Source organism: Dromaius novaehollandiae, chromosome 4 (assembly GCF_036370855.1).
Source record: "Dromaius novaehollandiae isolate bDroNov1 chromosome 4, bDroNov1.hap1, whole genome shotgun sequence".
Lineage (NCBI taxonomy): Eukaryota > Metazoa > Chordata > Aves > Casuariiformes > Dromaiidae > Dromaius > Dromaius novaehollandiae.
Window position 1 is genome coordinate 486795 of NC_088101.1, and position 24629 is coordinate 511423.

At 48.7% G+C, this 24629-nt stretch overlaps 2 protein-coding genes across 2 annotated transcripts; both read left to right on the forward strand.

The window, feature by feature from the left end:
- Positions 1-610: 610 nt before the first annotated feature.
- Positions 611-15128, forward strand: SRP72 (signal recognition particle 72). Its single transcript, XM_026110386.2, has 19 exons — positions 611-818; positions 1935-2055; positions 3889-4012; positions 4818-4961; positions 5757-5868; positions 7002-7033; positions 7660-7784; positions 7876-7933; positions 8122-8253; positions 8532-8660; positions 9157-9229; positions 9837-9901; positions 10876-10971; positions 11488-11591; positions 12186-12263; positions 12941-13078; positions 13329-13366; positions 13709-13868; positions 14887-15128. Exons 1-19 carry the CDS (start codon positions 698-700, stop codon positions 15059-15061), a joined length of 2025 nt encoding a protein of 674 aa, XP_025966171.1. The 5' UTR covers positions 611-697; the 3' UTR covers positions 15062-15128.
- Positions 15129-17307: 2179 nt separating this feature from the next.
- Positions 17308-23191, forward strand: ARL9 (ADP ribosylation factor like GTPase 9). Its single transcript, XM_064510211.1, has 4 exons — positions 17308-17547; positions 17631-17799; positions 20657-20832; positions 21934-23191. Exons 1-4 carry the CDS (start codon positions 17392-17394, stop codon positions 22111-22113), a joined length of 681 nt encoding a protein of 226 aa, XP_064366281.1. The 5' UTR covers positions 17308-17391; the 3' UTR covers positions 22114-23191.
- Positions 23192-24629: the final 1438 nt, after the last annotated feature.

The following is a 24629-nucleotide window of genomic DNA, read 5'->3' on the forward strand; positions in this document are numbered from 1 at the left end:
AATTCATCACACTTCTGAAATTTGAGAAGTGATGATTGTCATGGCAATCCTTCAGCAGAAGAGAATAATGAGAAGTGGGGGGAGAATCCCTTTATTTTTGGGGGGTGCATTTTTTCCTGGCCATATATATGCTTTGGTCATAGCAGTGGAGCTGATCTCTTTTTTTGGGGGGGGTGTTAAAATATTCACATACTCAAACCACTGGAAGAGGAGCTGAGCAGCTTGACAGCCACCATGCTGGCTGGTAAAGGAAGGGCAACACAACCAACCATGAGCCTTGTTTCTAAATACATGCGTTTACTCTTTCCCTCCACCCGCAAGTGAAAAGCAATGGGCGGGAAGAGCAAGGCCTTGCAGCACCGTCTCTGGAAGTGGTGGCAGCAGAACGGTGAAGTCCAGGCTGCAGCCGGACAGGACCCCGGGCCTAGGGGATGGGGGAGCGGTGCTGCTCGGGGGGTGAGGCAGAAGGGGGGGAGGGGGATTCCGCAAGCCGTCACGAGCAGTGACGCAGGCGGCTTAAATTTGACGACAATAAAAGGAGCTTTTAGGGAATCTGTCCCCCAGCTTGTTCGTTCCCCGGGGCGCCCAGCACCGCCCCTCGCGACGTGGCGGCGGCGGCCCTTCCGTTTCCGGGCCGGCGTCGGGCACCGCCGCTAGGGCCCGCCTTCCCGCCGGTACTACGCGTCGCGCTCCCAAGATGGCGGCGGCAGCTGGCGGCGGGGGGGCGGCGGCAGCGGCGGCGGCGGCGCTGTGGAGCGAGGTGAACCGCTGCGGCCAGAACGGCGACTTCGCCCGCGCGCTCAAGTCCGTGAACAAGAGTGAGTCGGTGCGCGCCGCCGGCCCCCCTCCGTGCCTCATGGGCTCGCCTGCCTCCCGTCCCCCTCCCGGCGGTCCGGTCCGGCCGGGCTGAGCGGGGGCCGAGCCCGGGGGGGGCCTGCGGGCACAGCCGCGGTGACCAGTGCGCGGTGACCAGCCCTGGGCTCCGGGGCGGGGGCGCCCCGCTGCAGGCCCGGGCGGACGCTGCCTGCTGGTGGGCCGGGAGGGTTGGAGAGGCCCGAGGAAAAGGAGCCAGAGCGGTGGAGGCCAAGCATAGGCCCCGCTCTTGCACCAGGGCCTTAAGTTGCCCATGTTGTGTCACATAGTCCTTACCACAGGCCAGCTCGCGGAGTTGCGCTCAGGGTTTTTTTTCGATTTAGATCATGGGAGAAAATAGTTGCCCCCCCCCCCCCCCCCCCCCCCCCCCCCCCCCGCCAGCCTGCATATCGTGGGAATGACTTCTGGCTCACTCAGGAGCAAGGATTCAGATTGAGGTGTTTGCCATCCAAAATGGTGTGGCAACGAGACACTCCTTATGGCTGGATGTTTTGTCTTTGATGTTTACTGGGAATAGGGGCTGATGTCCCATCCTGACAGATCTGAGAGCTGGAATCACGTAAAAAATCAAATACCTATTAAACCCACTTGGCTTTCCTACTCCTTCCTCACTGTCTTCTATTGGCAGCAAAGCATTAGCCTATAAAACAAATACCTGTCTAGATCCATACTGTTCTACTGCAATGGGTGCAGTGGCCGTCTTCTTCCAGAATATGCTTTACATGGAGCTGAGACAGGTTTGGCACCCTGTTTTCTGACTGGAAGTGAAATGCCAATGAAAGGTTTGGCCAGGTGCGCACAACTCTTCAGATGTTGCTCTGTTCCAGGTGTTCTAGCCCAGTGTTCACTTTAGGGTAAGTTCACTGCTTATACTGCACTCTTTTATATTGGCAGGGTTCATTTCACATTCTGAACTGAAGCCAGCCATGGTAGGGCCCTTTTGAATTGATGTGACTGCCCTCTCTGGGTTTTTCCAATTTCAGCAATGTATGGCTCTGCTAACAAGTTTGTGTGCCTGACATTTAGTTAGCGTGTTGTGTTGAAACTGGTTTCCCCTCCAGTACTGCAGATCAGCAAAGATGATGTGACTGCACTTCAGTGTAAAGTGGTGTGTCTTATCCAGAATGGAAACTTCAAGGAAGCCCTCAGCGTAATCAACACCCACACCAAAGTGTTAACAAGGTGAGTCGTGTCTTGCTGCACTCTGCAAAAAAACCCGAAACTATGAGTCCCTGAGAAGCTGGAGGGGACTAATGGCCAGCAATATCAAGAGCAGGAGGTGCTCTGAGTCAGTGGAATTGGGGTTTCCAGTGAGACACTGAGTTCCTTTGGGTGCAAGAGAGATGATCTGGGTCAGTTTGAGCCTATCTAACAGTTTGCTGTTACTGTTGAAGGAAACGTCCCTTATCTAGTTTTCAGCCACTTCCATGACCTGATTTTGCTTGTCAACCTGTGTGAACACCAGGGCTGTTCCAAAGGAGAGGAGGGATCTCATGGCAGGGTGAAGAGAGGAGGGAGAAGTCCTTGTCAGTGGTAACAAGCTTTTCATTTTTGCTTGGCTGTTTCATCTGACTGCTCCTGGGGTCCTTTTCTTTGCCACCCTGAAGGTATTACTTCAGCTTTTGGGATGGTGTGGTTCTGTGTGCAAGTTTACAGGATCAGGACCTTGGAGACCACTCAGGTTTGAGAGCAAATCAAGCTTCGGAATTCCTGGTTGTGTCATTAAGCAGACTCTATAATTGTCTTCCTATTAGAGATCTTCTTTGTGCAATGACTAGAATGAAAATTGCCACTCAGTAACTGCATGGCAGCAAAATTTTTGCATTTCAGATGGTCAGGATTTGCATTCTTGTCAAGGAACAAAAAAGGCAGAAAAGCATGTTGTAGTATCAGAGCAATGAAACACGTCCTTGCTTATATTCACGCCTGGGATTAAAAAAAAAAAAAGTTTATTCACAGATTTCTTCTTTCCTGGAAGGAAAGGGGTTTGTTTCAAGTTTGCAGCTCGTTTTTTAATGTGTGTTGGGAAGGAGGAGTAATTTCTGTAAGTTCAACTGGCTTCAGAGTTCTCCCTATGATTCTTGTATCGTCTCTCTCTCTCTCTCTGTTCTGCAGAGCAGGAGAAGTTGTGGCTCTTGCAATTTGCCCCGTCTTGCACTGAGGCCTGCCCCTTCCTTTGTTTTAATTCTTAATGCTATTCGTTTATTCTCAGACCCTCCCCCCCTACTTAGCTATGCTGAGAACATTTTAAATAGACAGAGAAATGGCTGGTGACAAGTGGCTGTTACTGCATTCTCGGCACCAGTGATGAACTAAGGGAATCACTGATTACTTTTCCTTTGGCTCAAGCGGTAACTCTGGAGATAGCTGGAACGTAGTTTGCAGGACTCTGCTTGATTGATAGCACTTCTCTGCTGGTGTGAATTTGGCTTTGAAGCTGATTTCATGTTTATATCAGCAAATCCATGCTGATATTTCAAAATAGGTTAATATTGCCATTAGCTTAATATCAGACTATCAGATTGTGTTTTATCCCATTTTCCTTCTCTCTCTGTGGGACAGGGTTAAGTGTATTTGAAAGTTTGCAGTAACAACCTTTTGTTGTAGCAATACGCCTTCTCCTTAAGGAGTCACGTAATAAGTTTGCTATTGTATTACCTTTAAGCATTTGATTCACATAATCAGTAGGAGATCTACGAAATTTCTGCCTGTGTAAAGATCAGATTTAAAATGCCAGATGTCTGGAGAGACCAGAAAAAAGAACCTCCTCTCTAAGCTGGAGTTCTGATGTTTCTTCTCTGTTGGATACAAACCAAATATAAGATATTTTCAGTGCTCAACAGATAAATAATTCAGTATTCTGGGATCAAGTGCTGAACTCTGGTGTTTGGGACCTCTGGGAATGTAGCAGTCTGTAACTAATTGGGACAGCGTAGACAAGCATGTTCAGGTGGGTGAGTGCTGATGGATGAAGACTCCAGGTGCCTGTTTTCAACCTTTGTGTTGTCCTTACAGTGATATTATTGCATTTGAGAAGGCCTACTGCGAATACAGGTTGAACCGCATTGAAAACGCCCTCAAGACCATTCAGAGTGCCAGCCAGCAGACAGACAAACTGAAGGAACTTTATGGACAAGTGGTAATTACAAGCTTCTCTTCCCAGTGCCAGTTTCATATGCTGGATGTCCTGTCCATGCTCTAATGTGGGGCAAGTGTGGGGGCAGGATTTCCTCCTCTGTCCTGAAGGTTAGGAGGTGTACAGTCCCCAACTGCTCCAGCTTGTGTGAACCTCATTTACCTGCTGCTGAAGGAAGAGTCATTCCCTCAAGGCCACTAAACCAAAGCAGTACATTCATGACTTCCTCTCCCTTCCCAGGTCTGGCTTGGGGTAGTTTTAGAAACCAAAGGGATGGGGAACGGAAGAGGGCTGATTGGATTTGTTTGTGGTTGAGCCCTCCGCTTGCATCAGTTACCTGTCCATGGAAGGTCTGTGGGACTTGACATCTCGGGCTTTAGAGGTGAATCAGAAGAGAAGCTGTTTTTCACCTATGGTTTCTCTCTGGTTGATCAAAATGGTTTCTTTGAAGAATTGGCTGTCCTCTCAGTAGCACGGAAGACTGTTCATTTAACTTGCCTCAGAGAGAGATGATCTAATCAGGAAAAAGCCTGTCTGAGAATAAAATTGTGTAAGCTGCTGCTTTTTAAAGAAGCTCTTTTGTGAGAAGAAACTGCACAGTCTGTGTCCAGGTATCTTGCTGCCATTGCTTGAGTCCTGGCAAAAATCATCTACAGAGCTTGCCCTTAAGACTGGATGCGAATATTAGTAATGCTGAGCCTAAAACATACAGTACTCTGTTACTGCCAGTCCATGGGGAGGAAGGAGGTCGTAGTTGCTGGCACACACAGGGAAATACTGTTCTGAAGACTAATCTCTTTTTTCTCAGTTGTACAGGTTGGAGCGTTACGATGATTGTCTAGCCGCATACCGGGATCTCATCCGCAACTCCCAGGATGAATATGAGGAGGAGAGAAAAACCAACCTTTCTGCTGTCGTGGCAGCACAGAGCACATGGGATAGAGTGGTGCCGGTAAGTGTGTGCTCATATGTGTGTGAGAACAAGAGCCAGGAGAGTAGTGTCTGGAGTCCTAGATCTTTAACAGGAGAGAAACGTTTTCCTGTCTTTTAATGACCTCTGAATGTACTGAAGATCACCTAGGGGTTTCGCCTATATTGATGAATGAATGCACTTATTGGTCTGTGGACTAGTGAATTATACTTGGTCTTTGATTTCTAGGAGAGTCGTCTTAGCGGATGTCTCAGCAAAGCATGAAGTACATCTCTCTGAGGCTGAGTTAGGCAGAACACCTGTGGTGACTAGCACTTTCCTCCTTCTCATTGTGCTCTTGCTCTGGGTAAAATGAACTGCCCAGATCACCCAACTGTGCTAAGGAATATTTTTGTTAAAGAGCAGTGCAGATTTTAGTGTCCTCATCTTTCAGAGATCTTTGTCCTCAGAGACGTGCATGGCATGCCCAGTTTTCTATTCAGTGCTGTGGATCCTCTTCCTAGTTCTCCAGTGCAGCAGTTCTTACCTGTCCACTTCCACCCTAGGCAATCCCGAAGTTCAGGCTGGAGTTCAGTTGCTACTTTGCTGATTGCCTCTGGCTTTGTTGTGCAGTGTAATGGAACATCCTTTACACCGTGACTTACTTGGCAGATGCATACCCTTTTAAAATTGCCTCTAAGTGTAGGTTTCTGTAGCAAATCTTATTTTGCAAGGAATAGCTTGAGTATCTGTGAGGACTGTAGCTTGTATCTGTTGCCTGTCAAATCTGTATAGATCAGTTGGTGTTTATGCTGTTACATTTGTTTTCCATGCTAGGAAGATTTGGGCCTTCGAGAAGCTACCTACGAGCTGTGTTATAACAGTGCATGTACCTTGATTGGGCAAGGAAAATTGAATGAAGCAATGAAAAAACTACAGAAAGCAGAAGGTAAAAATATGGTGAGGCTGGAGTTCTGTGTGTATTGGTAGTTTTGTTCTCTATACACACACTTCGAGAGAGAATGAGATTTTGACTCTCAGTTTAAAAACTGATCAAAAGCAGGATTTGCTGTAGATTTCCAGATGGTTCCTGCCAGGATTGGTGTGTTTGTAGAAACTTTTCTTTGCAAATCTTTTCTAGAGCCACACTGCGTGTAGCATCTCCTGGCATTCTCCTAGCCTCCTGATTGGGATTGAATTCCTTTGAGCATTTTTTCTTGAAGTGTGAAGCAGATATGAATAATCTCTTCACATAAGCCTAAAATGTTTAATCTATTCCCAATCCTTGTTTTGTTATTCAGTATATATAAAAAAATATTGTCTGAGTTATGTATAAAATTGGTACAAGCAATAGATGAGCTTTTTTGTAACCTGGATTTTTTCCTGTAGGGTGGAAGGGGGATTTCGCATGTGTATGTGTGTTTTTTGTTTTTTTGTTTTTTAAGGGAGCAGGGGGAAGAGGATGAATTTCTTTATGATTTATTTACTTTTGCAGATGAATAGCTCGATTCTGTCCTGAATTTGGTGATAGCATAGCAGGTCTCCCATACAACTAATTTCTTGAGCCTGTGTAATATCTGGGATTAATGAACCTATGCGCTGTACTAGTAATCCTTTGGAGAGCAAAACAAGTGATGTTCTGGTGATGGCCATGAGAAAGTTAAGAAGTGAGCGGTGTCTGTGCTGAAAACTAATGGAATTGCTACCCCTAAGGGAGGGTGCAGTCTGAATATTCCAGGCTTGCAGCACTTACTAACCATAGCGGTTAGTCGTCACAGCTGACTGATAGCTGTGTAAAAGATCTGGAACTTGGTTTAATGAAAATTATTCAGGAGAGAAAACCAGTGTGCAACTATGCTTTCAGAAAGCAGTTCTGGGACAGACAGTATGTCCTGTGTATTTGATGTTTCTTCTGCATGCATCTTTTTGGCTGGTAATCTAATGTGCCCTTGTGGTGTTGCAGAAGTCTCAGGTTTAATATCTGCAGGGGATACACGTGATCAGTATATGCTCCCATATGCTTCTAGACCATTTTTTCCCTATGGCCTTCTAAATCGGGTTCTTCAATTTTTTCCCCTCTAGAGCTGTGCCGACAGTCGCTCTCGGAAGACTCTGTAAGTTGGTGATGTACTGAAAAGTGTTTGTTTTACGCTAGGACAAATAAGTGTGTGGTCAGAGAGTGTACTGCAAATAGGCAGTAAATAGCCAGAGTTGCTGCACAGTATTGCCCAGCAAGGCTTGCGCTGCTGCTGATACCAGCTTGTGAGGTTGCGCACCAGTCGTGGTTGTTGCAGAAGTGTAACATTGCCAGCTGTTTGCTGCTCTGCTCCTTGAGCAATCGCCTGTGCTGCTGCAGCGGGCTTGGTGCAGAACTGTGAAGCCTCCCTGTGACACATCCACACTGTGGATGAACCTGCTGGCTGGGTGGTGGGAAACTTAGGTGATGTGTACCCCCTGCTGTTGGTGTGCTTCGAGCAGAGGCAAATACGGTGCACGAGTTGAGGGTACCTGCACACTCTCAGAATAGCAGGTGAGGAGTTTTCCTCTGTCCTGGTTTAAGTCAGATAAGTTTGTATTTGTGTTATGGCTACAACGTTCCCCTGTAGTGGCTGGTGTTCTTTGCTGCTAATTCTGCTCAAGAGAGTTCATAAACATTTGGAAGCAAAATGCTGAAGCCAGGGGAAAAGAGGTGAGATTGCCCCCACCCCCTTTTTTTTTTCCTGCCTTAATTTTCCTTCAGGATGTGACTGAGGAAGACATTGAGGCTGAACTGGCCATTATTCATGGACAGATGGCTTATATCATGCAACTGCAGGGTCGTACGGAGGATGCTCTACAGCTCTACAATCAAATAATCAAGTTAAAGTAGGGGCTTTTCTAAAACAAGTGCTCATTCTTCCAGCTGTAAAGAGACCACTGTTTTATAAGTGTGCTTTCTTCTTTTTTTAATCCGCAGGCCAACAGACGTAGGACTGCTTGCTGTCATTGCAAATAACATCATCACAATTAACAAGGTATAGAATTACCTTGCTGCTTTCAACGTGGGTCTTCCTGGGCATTACTCAGCCTGTTTCTGTGGTTCTGTGAGGGGAGGGGGAATAATTGGGAAAGACTTTTTCCTAAAGCAGAAGTTAAATCACAGGCCCAGAGACCTTTTCTTTTCAAGCAATGTGATGAAATTGATGATGTGCAATTTCCACAGGACCAGAATGTCTTTGACTCAAAGAAAAAGGTGAAGCTGACCAATGCAGAAGGTGTTGAGCATAAACTCTCCAAGAAACAGCTCCAGGCAATTGAATTCAACAAAGCTTTGCTGGCTATGTACACTAACCAGGTAGGGGAAACTGATCTGCAGGAGCTGGCTACAAATTTAGCACCTTCCACAAGAATTTGACTAGTCCGAAGAGGAGTGTGGGGTTCTTAGATGCATCTGAACTGCCACCAAGAAGTCTTGTTTTTAGCCCTGTGTGCCCCTTTCAGGCAAGTCGTCGTTAGCAGCTCTTCCCGGATATAGCTGATACATCAGCCCTATTCCTGCTGTCCTTGGGAAGGTCACTGCGTTAGATGCTTGCAGAGGTTGAGCAAAGCGTGTTCTCTCTTCCTATCCCTCAGGCAGATCAGTGTCGCAAACTATCAGCAAGCCTGCAGTCACAGAGCCCTGAGCATCTGCTCCCTGTGCTGATCCAGGCAGCCCAATTGTGTCGTGAGAAGCAACATGCAAAGGCTATAGGGCTTCTGCAGGTAGGTGAGAGAAAGTGCTCTTTTGATCTGTCTCCCTTTAAACTGGTGCTTTCTGCTCTCTTGCTTGCTGTTTCACTTTGGTTTAAATTTCTGGAGTTACCCGACCATGCTTGTTTTGGTTTAGTTCAATGCTGCCAGAAAGCTTTTATACCCAACTGAACTATACTGCTTTTAAAGGGAAATAGTTCCCTTGCACATTTGATTTTTGTACTTAGGAAGCTGTGGCAAGCTTCTTCCAGGGTAAGTAGCTCACTGTGCTGCTCCGCTTCCAAGCAGTTTGCAACAGCTTCATTTTGGAGGGAGTGGGTGGCCTGGTACTGAAATCTGAGAGCACAGTGGGCCACTGGTATGGTTCAGGGCCCTCTTCTGCTACTTGCTGAAGCCTGCTTGTGCTAGAAAGCTTCCTTTGGCTCTTGCCAGTTTCCTGTGATACGGCTCACCAGAGCAGCTGACTGGTGCCCACATGTGTTGAATTGTTCTTTCCTCTGACTCTCAGGACTTTGCAGACCAGCACCCTGCCAATGCAGCTGAGATCAAGCTGACGATGGCCCAGCTAAAAATTGCTCAAGGTATCCAGTGTCCTGCTGTGTTGGGAAGTGTCTGCACACATAATGATACAAGGGGGAAGAAAACCTAGACTGTCACTGTTGTGACAGGGGTGCAGACCAGAGATACTTGCAATCAGGCACTCTGTATATAAGGCTATGGCAGGATAGAGCTCAAGTCTTAATGCCTAAATGTCCGGGGTCCACAGATCCCTGGAAGAGCTGTCCACAATCGTTGTGAATGATAGGGCTAAATCTGTCTTGGGCCAGGGGATGTCTTGGGAGCAGTGTGGGTCTCCCTCGTAGTACCATTCCTGCATACAGTCAGGCAGCACAGAGTTGTTCCTAAAAGTGAAAAAACTGCGTGTAAAAGGTTGCTTCTGAACCCTTGTGGGAGGTGGCAAGGGCAGAAAGGAGGTCTGTTATCTGGAGATTGAGGTATGGAGGTCTGTTCCTTGTTCTTGGAAATGGGAGACATATTTTGAAGAAAAGGGGATTGTTATGTCCCTGTTATTTTCTTGTGGCTGCAATTAGTGGAAATTCACAGGCTAGTGTCTTGCCCTGCCCATCAGACAGGGTGAAGTGTTACCATGCCACTCAGAACACACTCCTCCCTCTTTCTCTCTCCTAGGCAGTGTCACCAAAGCCTGCATCATTCTGAGGAGCATAGAAGAACTGCAGCACAAGCCTGGTATGGTAAGCAAAACTCAGTCCGAACCGCATGAGGCTTTTCCGTGTAGAACAGCTTTGTATTGGTTGCTCCTTGCTGCTCCTTTCCTGTGGTTTTCCCTTGAACTGAATGTCTGCAGGGAATTTGAGCCCATCTTCCTCATCTCGGGCAAAGCTGGGGATATAATTTGCATCAGGTGGCCTGACTTGGCTGTAAAAGTACTGTGTCTGTCAGCAGAGATGCTCTTGACCTGCTTTCCCACTTTCTCACCCTCCCCCAGACTTGCATGTTGCCTGGATTTACTCATGTAACATCACTGAAGCAGCTGCTTACATTGTACGAGCAGTTGGGAAGTTTTTGAAGCTGTTTTAGGACAACAGGCATTAGGGAGAAGATTGCATGTGTCCCATCCCCACAGCATGACCCCTGTCTGCATGCATGTACACATCTGGTATTCAGAAAAGCCTGAGGACCTTGAAAATGCTTGAGCGTACAGCATAAGCCTCTTGAGTGGAAGCTGACAGTTGCTGTAGGTCTGTTGCACTTGCATGTGCGAATGGTCAAAGTAATTTATGGAGGCAGTCAGCGATACCAGTTCCTTGCCCTGGATCATCTCTGGCTGTGACTTGGGTATAGAGCAAACAAGTGGTGTCTGCATCTCATCCCTTTAGCACTGATTTCTTTTTTTCCAGGTTCTTGGGGGAGGAAATCGGAGAGGAAATGCTTGTCACTTGACAGGCAAGGAGGTCCTTTCAGTGCAATGCTTCCTTAAGGTTGTACTGTAGGAGAAAGATTTGGCAGGGACATTTTTGGGGGAGGGACCTGGTTAGGAAAGTCTTGCCTGGCTATCCTACCTGTAATCACAGCTGTTTTTTAGGGACACTGAGCAGGAAGCTCACACTGACTCCATTTTTAGGAAATTCCTTAAATAGCTGCCGACTCCCTGGCTACAGATGACTTGCTTGAGAGTCTGCTAAAAGCTGCTCTTGAATGTTTGCAGGTATCTGCATTGGTGACAATGTACAGTCATGAAGAAGACATTGACAGCGCAATCGAGATCTTCACACAGGCTATCCAGTGGTATCAGCAATTCCAGGCAAGTAGAATCAGAGGATGCAGCGCGTGAGGCTTTGCCTCAGTTTTTTCTATCTTGTTCGAGCTCAGCTTTTCCTGCTAATGCAGAGTCACAGTAGCTCATCCAGTTGGGATTTTGGAGAGTTGTGAGCTCCTGGTTGTTGTTTCTCTTGTTCTGTGGCAGGCTGCCGGTGTTTGTTTTCATACTGTTTTATTATTTTTGATGCGTTGCAAGGACGGAGCAGTAGCTCCTGCTGTTTCTGTCAGATCAAGAGAGTGGGGATAACGGGTGCTCAAATGTAGCAATCAGAGCCTTTCTGCCTGACCGCAGAGCTCTGAAGAGCAGCAAGCAATTGTGTGTCCCGGGCAATCCTGCCTCACATCCTAGAGTGCAAAGATGGCCCTGCTTTCTGCATAACAGGGTACTGGGCTCAGTTCTTCTTGGTCAGGTCTCTGGGACTTGCGGTATTACAGCCAGCTAGAGCTGGGCTCCATGCTGTGAAAGTGAAGAACTAATCACGGCTGCTGTGTCTTTCAGCCAAAGTCTCCCGTGCATTTGTCGCTGATAAGGGAAGCTGCCAACTTTAAACTGAAGCATGGCAGGAAGAAGGAAGCAATCAGTGACTTGGAGGAACTCTGGAAGTGAGTCGGGGAGTTGCTGAAAAGAGCCTCGAGACCCCTGTGCATGCTGTCTGGTGCCAGGTGGTGTCTCACATAGCTGGGTGACTGGCAGCTCTCCTTTAGAGTTGCTCTTGCCCAGGGGCTCTGACGCAAAGCCACAATCAGGAAGGACGGGGGATCATTCGTTTGATCTATAGCTGATGTTCACTTGAAAACCTGGTGGGCTGGTCTCAGAGGCCTCTGTGTACAGTGAAGGTTGCTTTGGCTACTGAGCTCTGTTTTTTGCAGTGCTGCATAAACTGGGGATGACCAGTTTTTCATTTTATTATCTGCTTGATGGGATTTTTAAGGGGGTCTGTTAATTCCCTTTTGCTAGTGGGATCTGAGAGGTTTTCCTCCTTGATGGCCTGCTTCATGATACTTTGGAGACCTCTCCGTCCCCCTCCTCATCCATGTCAGTGACATGTGGCAATGTGCTCTGGAAGAGACCATAGACTGGCATGTCTGTCCCCACAGATAGCAGCTGTGCTGAGGCAGCCAGTACTGCATACTGATACCAGTCTTTGGGATGAGTATGTGCCTTGGTGACGTGATCTTTCTCTTCTTACTCCAAAGGCAAAACCCGAAAGATGTGCATACTCTGGCACAGCTCATCTCTGCATACTCCCTCGTGGATCCTGAGAAAGCTAAAGTGTATCCTTTTGATAGCCATGTCTGGGGAAAGAAAGAGGTGTTTTGGCTCCCTGGACTTCAGCCATGTGGCAAATCTGGGCCTACTCATCTGAAGAAAAGCGAGGAAGCTGTCCAGAACAGCTGCGTGTCCAGGCCAAGTCTTCTGGAGCTGCTTTGTTTACTCACTGTGGTTTGATTCCTGTGGGATCGCAAGACTATTTTGTTCTTGGGCACCTCCTCTTTGAGGAGCGGTATCTTAATACTAGGAGGAACCAAAATTGGAGGTCTTCTGTCTTTTCTGTTGAATACTTAGACCTGTGGTGGTAATGCAGGGTTGTGCCCAACCAAACATGGCTAAGCTCTCGTTGACCCAAAATACCAGGTCCCCATACAGCTTTTTCATCCCTCAGCAGCTTTCAGAAGAAGTTGCTGCTTCTGTCCCCCTCTCAAAGAAGGGAAAAATGAGGCAGAGAGAAATTAAGCAACTGATCCCAGCATGTGCAGTGAGCTGGTGAGAGAGCTGGGACTAGCTCCGTAGATCTGTCTGGTTCGGTATTGCTAACAGGCTGAGTTGGTCCAAGCTGGAGTTGCTCATCTGCATCTGTTCAGACAAAGCTGATTGTTCACCTTCTGTGCTTGCCCCTTGCTGCTGACTTGTCAGCTTTCCTGGTTTGCATCCCTGAACTCTCCCTTTGTAGTCTTAGCAAACACTTACCTTCCTCGGACACCATGTCACTGAAAGTGGATGTGGATGCACTGGAGAACTCCCATGGAGCAACTTATGTTCGGAAGAAAGCTGGGAAGCTCACTGGAGACAGCCAGCAGAAGGAGCAAGGGTAAAGGGTGCTGCTTTGGTTATTCTTTTGGGTGGCAGAAGAACCTCACCTGGCTTGGTGGGGGTATCACTGTAGAAAGCAGGGTGGTGGAACGGGAGCCCAGTGAGTACCTGCAGGAATTCAGGCAGCAGCAAACTTAAGTTCTGAGAGAGATGAGAATGGTTCAGTTTCTTTCAGAGAGAGTTTCTGGTTGACTTTTCTCTGTCTGTGCTGTGTCATAGCTGCTGTTTCCCCTTTTCTTCCTTTTTAGGCAAGGGGATGTGAAGAAGAAAAAGAAGAAAAAGAAGGGTGAGTTGTGTTTCCTAGCTATTGACAAGGCGCAGCTCCAGAGAGCTGACCGGACTGTTTCATCCGATAGCCAGCCCTGAGCACCCTGGCACTCCCCAGGAGATGGAGCTCTTTGTTTGGACTGGATACCTGTGAACCCAGTTGTTTGCAATAACTTCTTCTGAATGGGGCTTTTCTCCACAGAAGTGAGAGCAGCACCCAGAGAAGAGGTGTGGTGAGGGAATGTGTTGTGGTTTGCTGGGCTCTGCAGATCTGGCTACCGATATCCCACGTGTATCCCTTCTTGATGCCTCTCTAGTGTGTTGACCCCACTCTCATTTCCTTGCACTGGCTGTTCTGCAGGAAAGCTGCCCAAAAACTATGACCCTAAGGTAACCCCTGACCCTGAGCGGTGGCTCCCGATGCGAGAGCGTTCATACTATCGTGGGCGGAAGAAGGGCAAGAAGAAGGACCAGGTTGGCAAGGGGACTCAGGGCTCAACAACAGCTGGCTCCTCTGAACTGTGAGTATCCTTTGCAGGGCTCAGTGCAGCACGTTGATCTCGGGCAGTCAGGAGGGCTGGGTTTGTGCTGCTTTCCTCTGGTTCTGTTGCCTCACCAGCCCTGAGTAGCACAGGTGAAATTGCATTGTCATTTGCACCTTTTACCAGCCGCTCTTCCAGAATATCCCTATAGATCACTGAAAATCAAAATAATCTGATAAGCATGCTTGAAGCCAGGCCCAAGGTGCAAATAAAATTCCCATAGTCTTTTAATTGCTTTTCTTACCTTTGAAGATGAGGCGAAGTACGTATGTCCACTCTCAAACTGTGTGCTCTTAAGTCTTTTGGCTGCTGGAGAGCTGTTAGCCGTGATTTGGGGAAATAATTATGCTTCCTTATAACATGACACTGATTTGAGCTGGAATCAGGGTTTGCTGTATGAGGCCTCACAGCAAGATGGTGGCTTGTTTGGGTCTGGGAGAAGGAAGCGCTTTCTAGAATAACCAGGGAATTGCCAATGCCAGCTGATGCATTTCCCCTTTATACAGCTCTCTTCCAAAATGGGAGCATGAAAAGCCTTTTGTGGGACTGTTGGCTTGAACAATGCTTGCAAGGAAAGCTGGCGCAAAGATGCCTTTGTTGTTAAGGAGCAAGAAAGGATATTGGATTCACACTGCCTAACTGGGGGCCTGAACTGGTTCTCTTGTATTGCATGAGCTGTCACCCATCTATTCAAAACTGAGTCTTGCTGTTGTTGTTGGGGACTTCTAATATTTAGTGAACATCAGAGTTGGAAGGTGATTGCCTGCCCTTTGAGACGTATTTCCATCATCCATCAGCCCTTCTATATGCACTGGAGCTCGTCTAAGATGAACATGGTCTCTTGCCGGAATGCCCTCACGTCCATGATGCTATATAGATCTCATGGGACAGCTGCTGTTTTTTGCTGTCAGCTTCCTGCCCAGCTGTGGCTGAAGTTGCCCACCTTGCAGGTCGTTGTGAGCCTATGTGGTATCTTTTTCTCTCCTCTTTCCTGCAGGGATGCCAGTAGGACTGCCAGCAGCCCACCTACCTCCCCTCGGCCTGGCAGCGCTGCAGCTGTATCAGCCACAAGTAACGTCATCCCTCCCAGGCACCAAAAGCCAGCTGGGGCCCCAGCCACCAAGAAGAAACAGCAGCAGAAGAAGAAGAAAGGGGGTAAAGGAGGGTGGTAAAGAGCAGGGAGTGTAGCCTCCCTCTCTCAATAGAAGATGCTGGTTGCAGAATAAAGGTCAAAAGCAAGTGGTGGCCAAAGGCTCCTGGCATCCAAAACTCCGTCCTGTCTATCAGCAGTCTGGGGGCAGATGGGCTGGTATAAACACCATGATTTGTCTGCTCACCAAGTTGCCTTCCTCACGTTAGCCCCCACTGTGGCTTGTCTTGCTCCAGCTCTCGCTGCTCAGGGAGTGTAAATCAGAACAAGGAGCCAGGATGGGTGTGTTTGAGAACTGCTACATTTCCTGCTCTCAAGCAGATGGCCTGGGGTGTTGGATGCAGCAGTATCTGAGGTGCTGTCAAAAGGGTGCCAGGCTGGGTGAAGGGATCTGATGTTCTTGCTTCAGCTAATCTCACATGAGCAGGGAGAGAGTGGCACAGACTTCCAACAGATAGAAACAGCACCTTCAGGGAGAGTTGTCAGATGTCATCCTAAAAGATAAAGGTTTCTGTGTCTGAAAGAATTCAAAGCCAAGGCCTAAAGAGGCTGGAAGCCAGGGGAATATTACTGTGGATTTAAAAAAAAAAAAAAAAAAAGAGTCGCCATGGAGACAATCTACTGAGTAGAATACAGGCTTTGTTACCTTGTCTGTACAGCATGAGCATCTGGAAGGGAGCTGATGTGTGTCATGCTCTGTGAGGGGGAAGAAGGAAGCATGGAGGACAGAAAAGAGCTTTAAGAATGGCTGGTGGAGTCTGCTGCTGCTGACTGATTGCTGAATAGAAAGGATTCCTCTGAATAGCTTGTCTGGATGATGTGCCTCCTCTTAGCCCATGGCTAGTGGCTACAGGAGAGAGTGAGCGAGCCCAGGTCTCCTGCCATTTAGCTTCTGGAGGGTGGTTGGGAGGGGGGAGATAGTGGAGGAGAACATATTTGTGTTCTCCAGGAACCTTTTCTGGTCAAACCTGGCTGAAATGCTTTAAGTAGATAGAAATGCTGAGTTGTGACACTGCTGGAGCTGTGACCAGGCTACCTGAATGGTGCCCTGACTGCTCGCCCTGGAGATGTGTCCCTGTGTTGGACTGATCTGGGAGCAAATCCCATTACAGGGGGAGAAAGCAGCAGAAACAGCTGTGGGGAAAGACTGCCTTCATCTAATAGCAAAAAGCCAAGAATGAAACAACTCTTTATTTTACTGAAACCCTAGGGGTTTGCCGTTCCAGACCGGAAAGTTCTTCAATTAGGCAATAATACTGCTCAGAAAGGAATTATCACAGAATCACAGAAGGGTTGAGGTTGGAAGGGACCTCTGGAGATCATCTAGTCCAACTCCCCTGCTCAAGCAGGGTCACCTACAGCATGTTGCCCAGGATCATGTCCAGATGGCTTTTGAGTATCCCCAAGGATGGAGACTCCACAACCTCTCTGGGCAACCTGTTCCAGGGCTCAGTCACCCTCACAGTAAAGAAGTTTTTCCTTATGTTCAGGCAGAACTTCCTGAGTTTCAGGTTGTGCCCATTGCTGCTTGTCCTATCTCTGGGCACCACTGAAAGGAGTCTGGCCCCATCCTCTGACACCCTCCCTTCAGATATTTCAATGCATTGATAAGATTTCCCTCCTCAGTCTTCTCTTCTCCAGGCTGAACAGTCCCAGCTCTCTCAGCCTTTCCTCATGTGACACATGCTCCAGTCCCTTCATCATCTTAGCAGCTCTTTGCTGGACTCTCTCCAGTAGCTCCATAGCTCTCTTGTACTGGGGAGCCCAGAACTGGACACAGCGCTCCAGGTGTGGCCTCACCAGGGCTGAGCAGAGGGGGAGCTCCTCCTCCTTTGACCTGCTGGCAATGCTTTTCCTACTGCAGCCCAGCATACCATTGGCCTTCTTGGCCACAAGGGCATAGTGCCTGCTCATGGTCAGCTTGCCGTCCACCAGGACCCCCAGGTCCTTCTCTGCAGAGCTGCTCTCCAGCTGGTTGGCCCCCAGCCTGTGCTGGTGCCTGGGGTTATTCCTCCCTGGAGGCAGGACCCTGCACTTCCCTTTGCTGAACTTCGCGATGTTCCTCTCCGCCCCTCTCTCCAGCCTCTCCAGGCCCCCCTGGGCGGCAGCACGGCCCTCAGGAAGGCCCTGGGCGGAACCTTTCGGCCCCTCGTGCCTGTCGCAGACGTCACGGGCGGGAGGCTGCAGACAGCGGGGGCCGCACGGCGGGGAGAGGCTGGGGCCGCACCCGGCGGCGTGTGCGCGTGCGCGGGGCCGCCTGCGGGCGCAGCGGGGCGGGCGCAGGGAAGGGGCGGAGCCGCCGTCGCGCCGGGGCCGGGGGAGCTGCTGTGCCGCGCCGCGCCGGGGGCGGCCATGGGCAGCCGCCTGCGGCCCGCGGCGCTCTGGGGGGCGGCGCTGGCCGTGGCGGGCGGCGCCGCCGCCGTGGCGGTCTGGGCCTTCGTGCGGAGCCGGGTCCCCCCGCCCGCCGCCCGGCCCCCCCCCGCCGCCGCCGCCGCCGCTGCCGCGCAGGTACCGGGTCGGGGCAGCCGTGCGCCTCGGGGCGTCCCCGTCCCCCGGCTGCCCGCGCAAACGCGCCTCCTCTTGCTTCGCAGGGCAGAGGGCGAAGCAGGCAGATCCTGGTGCTGGGCCTGGACGGGGCGGGGAAGACCAGCGTTCTCCACTCCCTGGCCGCGAGCCGGGGGAAGCGCAGCGCGGCTCCCACCGAGGGCTTCCACGCCGTCTGCGTCAACACCGAAGAGTCCCAGATGGAGTTCCTGGAGAGTGAGTGAGCGTGTTTAACATGGAGCGTAAGAAAAGCCATTGCCTTGCGTCCCGGGGTCAGGCTCCTGCTTAAAAATCTTCGTATTCGCTCGTGCCCTGCTCTGGATGATCCAAAAGCTGTGATCGTTGACCCTCGGCAGCTCTGCTCCCTTGAAGGAGATGTACTGACGCCGAGGAGGGTCTGTGTTCGTGCAGGCCCGTTATCCAGCGAGAGAGAGAGAGAGGGTTGCCGAACCTGGCTGTGTGAAACCAGCCCAAAGCAGAGGTGTCCCTGGCAAGGCCTGCACTGTGGTCCGCTGTGTGTTGCACAACTTCTCCTTGGTGTTCGTGTCTGACGAAAACCAAGAGCAGGAGAGAAGCAAATAACAAGCTGAAAGATCAGAGCAGAAAAATGCCCTTTTTTGTGTGTTTTTTGTTCCAAAGCCTCATAGATTTTGTTTTCTATTCTTTAGTGACCTATTAACGTCTTTAGGTTTTCACTAATCTTTCTGTGTCATCCTTAGTGCTAATTTTCGGATGTTGTCTGGGCCTGCAGAGAGCATCTCTTGGGATGCTTTTGGGGTGGCACAGCCATTCTAGGGGCAGGCTAACCCCCGCTGAGGGATGGGGAGATAGGGACCCTGGAGTTGGGTCAGTCCCAGACATCCCAGCCTCATCGGTGCCTGGTTTCTACAGCAGCAGAAGCTGCCCTCTGCTTCCTGCCCTTTTGATGCTGTCACTTGCGAGTGCTTGACTGGCTTGATAGGCAGCTAGTCCAAGGATGCCTTGGTACCTCTGTCAGCAGGCCTAAAGTGGTTATGCTGTTCCCAGGCACGCGGGGTGAGACTTTGGGATGTGAAGATGAGGCCTCCAAGTCAGAGTGTCATTCCCTGTTCCAGCACCATTGGAGGCTCTGTAGTGTCTTGGGGAAACTGTCTCTGCAGAGATGCTTGGAGTCTGTGCCCCTCTCCTAGTAGGTGTTTGGCACCGCTGTCTCCCACTGGCTTTGCTGGAAATGGAGGCCCTCTGCATAGCTGAGCCCGGAGAAACCCACAGTGTTTCTCTGTTCCTGCCTGGGGATTGTGTGGGCTCGGCGTTGTGTGACCCCTGGCAGGACCTGTTGTTTCTGAGTCATCCTTCCCTCTCTGGTCCAGGTTGGTAGTGACTGAGATGTGATGGCTGCGGACTGACCCATGTGAATGAAATGTCTCAGGCCAGTTTCAGCCAGGTAAATCCGTGCATGGCTCTCTAATCCGGTTACTTACCTGGTCTGTACCATTGCTTAGTCCAGGGGTTAGCAGCCTATGCTGTGATCACACGGCACAGTATGATCAGCAGACTGCAGGGTTTTCTTTTTGCTGACCTGGGCAGATAAGAAGACTATCCTTTCTTCTTCTTTGTACCATTATATAGCTAAGTGGGGTGGTGTCTTGCCTCTGCAAGGGCCAGGAGCTCGTGGCTTCTGCTGAGTTCCTCCTGGTTTGGGAAAGAAAAATGCTCTCTTTGAGGTTGCTGACCCCTGGGTTATGCTATGCATGAATGCACTGAAGAAAGGGAATGGTGGTGAGCCTCCAAAACATCACAGTACAGCATCAGGAGCGCCTGTCCCACGTGTGACATGTCAGTCACAGCCCTTTGGCTCCTTCCCAGGGGCAGACTGCAGTTCTGCCTGCAGATACGCTGGGGCTCCTAAAAAGAGGCAGGCTTTCCCTAGCAGGGAAATGTTGCTTCCATTTCTGTGTTCTCAAAACTACCAAAACATCTGGGTTTAAGTGAAAGCAAAGATGCTTTGAAACACAACAAGCACATTGAATTCAGCAAGGGCAGTGACTCTCACTGTAGGCTGGCTTGTAAGTCAGGCTTGAAAAGAGCTCCTTAATAAGGCAGGAGACAATTATAGGGAACCCAAATGTATTGCTTTGAAAACTTACTGTGTTTGGGGGACTCGCCCATGACTTTTGAAAACCTCTACTCTTGAGCGAGTTGGTCTGTGATGTATCTTGTCCCCCCAAACCTTCACTGTATAGAAGGAAGGGAGCAGACTTGGGGAGCTTGAAAACACATCTGAAGCATACTTAAAATATTGTAAGCTATTCATGCTCCCTATTACACTCAACCAGCTGCCAAACTCTTCTCGTTCCCAGGTGGGAACAACAGTCTCAGGCAACTTGCTGTATATGGGCTCACCACAGAGCTTCACTATCAGCCCTGTTTTTGAAGGTGGTTAGCTTTCCTTCATATCCAGCAGAGAAGAGGTCAGGTAGAAATGTAACCTGTGCATAAGATTTCTCCCACTGCTTAGGGCTTACTCAAAGAGCCTGCTGGGACTTGATTTTTATCTCTTCTTAAGCACCTTTGGTTATTGACAATGCAAGAGCTGTGGGAGTTTTGAACGAGTCCCTAGTGTCGCCCAAATCTGATGCTCTAGAGAAGAGCCCCTCCTGCCTCACCCCAGAAATAAATTTCTTGCTTGGAAATTATAGGCCTGCTTTGTCTTAAGATGAGACAAGCATGTGGAGATAGGTTGTGTGAGGACATTTTCTCACGTGGTCTTTCTGTATGCTGAACTTCTTTCTGATCTCCCTTCTTTTCCAGCTCTAGAGTAAGAACCAATGAGGCAATAAACAACAATAAAGAAACCGAGCCCAGAATCCTCTCAAAATAAGAGCCTAAAATGGAAAGATTAAACAAAAAAATTTTTCTGAGCATACACATATGTTTGCATGGGACTTGTTTGGGGAAAATAAAGTGATTTCCAGCCTCGCATATAGGAACCTAAGTACCTTGGGTTTTCAGCCCAGGGCCTGCTGTCTGCACCTCTGGGAGCAGTGCTGCTGTGATTCCTGGGTGAATGTTGTGCTGCTGTCTTCTCTTCCAGTCGGGGGCAGTGAGCCTCTGCGTTCCTACTGGAGGAGGTACCTGCCCAGAGTGCTGCTGCTCGTCTACGTCGTGGATGCGGCGGATCATGCCCGACTGCCTGTGGCAAAGCAGCTGCTTCACCAGCTGATCCAGAGTGACTCCACCCTGCCGGTGGTGGTTCTGGCCAACAAGCAGGTACGAGTTCCCCCAGCATGGGCTGGTACCAGCTCCGAAAACAGCCACAAAACCTTTCGGAGGAGACTTGATGCCTTTAAGGAGGCTGTGTAGCTGAGGGGCTTTTCAGGGCACCTGTTGACCACAGAAGAAAATAATCTGAGGCTGAGTTTTGCATCTGTTAGATGCAGGTCCTGTGCTCACAGTGCGATCTGAGCTGCGGGTGGACATAATGATCAACACTGCTGTATAGCTGCAAGATTTGAGAGCTGTAAGGGAGACCACAGCTAGACCTCGGGTTAGGGTTGTGATCTGAATGTCTGTCCGTGAGTATCGCTTTACCTAGCAGCAGCCATGTGGCGAAGCACAGCTGTCCTAAAGCTGCTGCTGAGGCATGAGAGAAGAGAAGCTGCAGACTTTCTTTCATCACAAGCTTGTGTTTTCTCCTAAAATCTTTCTGTGAAAGTATCAGTGACTGGTGCTATACTTGGAATAGGATTGTGCCTGGGGTACAATGAGATGACAGAACTGCCCAGGATTTTTAAGCCTATCTTTTCTTATAATGAGGGCTGTATGCTTGGTTTGCTCTGTGTTGTCACCTCCTAAGTTTCTAATGATTTAGGCATATAACTTTAGTAGTCCTTTGTGTTATTCTTGAATACAGCTGCAGGCTTTGGCCTCATCAAGCACAAATGCTACTCCTGATCTGCTAGGTCCCTAAGCCAGAAATGCTGGCAGCTGAGAAGGTACCCAGGGAAGAATTGGTATATTTGCCCTGTTCTTGTAACTCTTTACTGGGCTTCTGCTGTCAGAAACAGGGTCTTGGGCCAGCAAGACCTTCATCTGCCCTTCACAGCTAATCTGCATTGTTATTGGAAACACCACAATGACTGGAAGTAGGACTGTATGCTTATTTCTTTAGGAAGAAATTAGGTAAAAGTTAACCTTTTTTTTTTCCCAAAGCATTGTAGAGCATGGGAACTTGATCTCATGGAAGGCAGAGGATAGTGCTCCCCGAGCTTTTGAAACCCTTCCCCTCCCTGGACAACGGCAGTAGCTCAAAGCAGGAATGGTGCTGCTGTCTTTTGCAACTAACAGGTTTATTTTGTTTTTGTGTATCAGGACCTCGAAGGTGCGTATTGCATCACAGATATCCATGATGCTCTGGCGCTGTCTGATATTGGGGACAAGAGGAAGATGTTCTTGATTGGTACCCATGTGGCAGAGGATGGCTCTGAGATCTCCTCCAGCATGAAGGATGCAAAGGAGTTGATAACACAGCTGGTTTTGGAAACACAGTGACAGCTCTTTTCCTACAACATGACATTTGCAGCTGTGGGAGATGTGGTGTTAGTGCATGGTCAGTTTGCCACATGGTAACTGAAATGTGCAGATTTTTTTTTTTCTTCTCTGTAGGTGTGGAGTTCCTGTGAAAATGATGTGTAATTGTTAAAGTCTATTTTAAGTAGTGGTTTTAAAATATCTTTGAAAAGCGGTATATTTTTTAGAATATTTGTAGGGGAAATTAGACTCTCAGACAGCAGAGTTGAGGAGATACATAGCTCAAACAAAATGGCTAAATGGCTTCTTGCCAGGTGGTTATCAAGCATTGACTTCAATGAAACAAGGTTGCATCCAGTTAATTTAACTTGGCCTGGTGTCTTAGCCTGTAATTGAAATACACTTTTTATTTTAAAGAAGATTTTACAGAACGCTGGTAGCAGTGTTGTTCTGTTAAAAATGAGAGCTAGCTTTCTGAAAGTGTCAGAAATGTGAAGTGCTGTGACTAGTATTTTTGACAAATGATTATTGGTGTAGCTGTATGGGATCCCATCTTTAAGGGAGTCTCAAATTGGAAATATCTGGAAGTTGGGCTGGTTAGTGGGTCTGAAGTTTGATACCCGAAATCATGAGCTGCATCTGAAACTTTGGTTTACTGCTTATTTAGTGGATGAGATCAAGGAAATGAAAATAATAAGACATTAAGTGTTTCCTTGCCTACAGGGGAAAAAACAAAACAGTGTAATTTCAGGTAAAGACCTAAAGCATTTAAGTTAATTTGGCACCAAAAGTGGAGGGATTCCTTCATCAGTTTTAGCGGCCTATTTTGGTTTAGTCCAGGCTGTGTTAGAGCAAAATAACCGGGTGAAAATCCCTCAGTTTTCAAAGTGATTTCTGTTACCATAGCAGATGAGGAAGGTAAGTGGCCAGCGAGCATTACTCTCCGTGTGTCAGTGCTGTCCTAATTACACTCCAACATGCTTCAGCATCTAGGCAATACTGTAAAGGGCACACGAGCGTTTTGTAACTGCATTTATTGTACAAGGGTTTTGTAGCTTTGTCTTTAGGGACAGATAAATAAAGCAGAAATTTTATGCTATCCAGTGGTCTGCGCTTCATTTACCTGCACAAGAAGTGGTGTATCAGACCCCTTTACATGGCCTGAGGGGCCTCCTTGGGCAGTTACCTTTAAAATCAGACCTTTTCACCCTTCTGTAAGGGACGGATGCTCAGCTCATCCATTACCATTGAATCCTTGCAAATAATCCACTGCCAGTAAGGTTCCATCTTCTGTCGGTGGCAGGTTTTCATTCTGTTTGCTGGCCTGAGAAATAAGTGCTGAAGCAATTCCTTCTGCTGAGGTCAATCCGAGGGAGGAGGAAGCCATTGAGAAGCTAGGGCAGAAGGGGACTGCAAGCAGCTCAGGACTTTGGGGGGCTCCCCCTGCGTGATGGGGGTCCTCTGGCCCTTGAAGCTCGGTCGCTTCCTGGCACACATACCTCGGTGGAATTGGGGATCAAAATGCATGAAAGAATGCTGAAAGGTACATTGAAGTGATAGTTTGGAGCGTTTGTCAGACAAACGCATATCTGCATCTTGCTTGGCTGTTATTACCACTGGGTTGCGTGGCTGCCCCTCACCATGCCTGATGTCATTTCTCTGCACCACCTGTATTGCCACATCTCAAATTTTTCCCGTTCCTATGTCTTAAAACGTGACGGCTCATTTGATACTTCACAGAGTCCAACTCAATACAGCTGCTACTCCTCTGAGGCTTTCGAAGCTCCCTTTGAGGTTGTGGTTAAAGGAAATAATAGATTCTTAGGCGGAGCAAAGTGGGAGCCTGCAGGTTACCAGTGGTGTTGGTGCATGTCCCAGGAGGGTGATGCTGGGGAGCGGACATGGTGCTGATGCTGTCTTGCAGTCCTGGGAGCTGCCAGAAGCCTGCAGTCAGGAGTAGTTACTAGAGAGGAGCGGAGCACGTCGTGTGCGAATGCATTGCTGTGCAGCTTCACCAGGGAAGGTATCAGGGATACCAGCTGGGCAAAAACGTACAAATCTCTGTTGAGCAACTGTATTCTAAGGAGATGCACAAAGTCCTTCTGCCTTGCAGATATTACATGCTGAAGAACAGGCAACCCAGGCTGCACATGTTGCCAAGTCTTTAAAATTCACCTCCTCTTCTTGTCTTTGCAGTTTCTTGCCACTCATCTGCATATTTGAGTGACAGGTAAGAAACCCTGCGAGCCCCAGCCTCCCGGACCATGCCCTAGGTCACTTGGGGAGAGCTTGGTTGGGGATTTATGCTAAGCCACGACTCTTGCCGTGATAAAAGAGTAAAAAGTCATCTTTTTTTGTAATTGGAAAAACAGTTGGAGAAAAACCCACTTAATGATTGTCAAGTGAGTTGAGGGACCTAATCCGGACCTACCTGCGACTCCTCTCTGCATTGGATCATGGTGTAATCCTCACAAGGCAGTGTCCAAGCAGAGATGTGGGACACTAGAGATGCACACACCCTTTGCACTCCGTTTGGA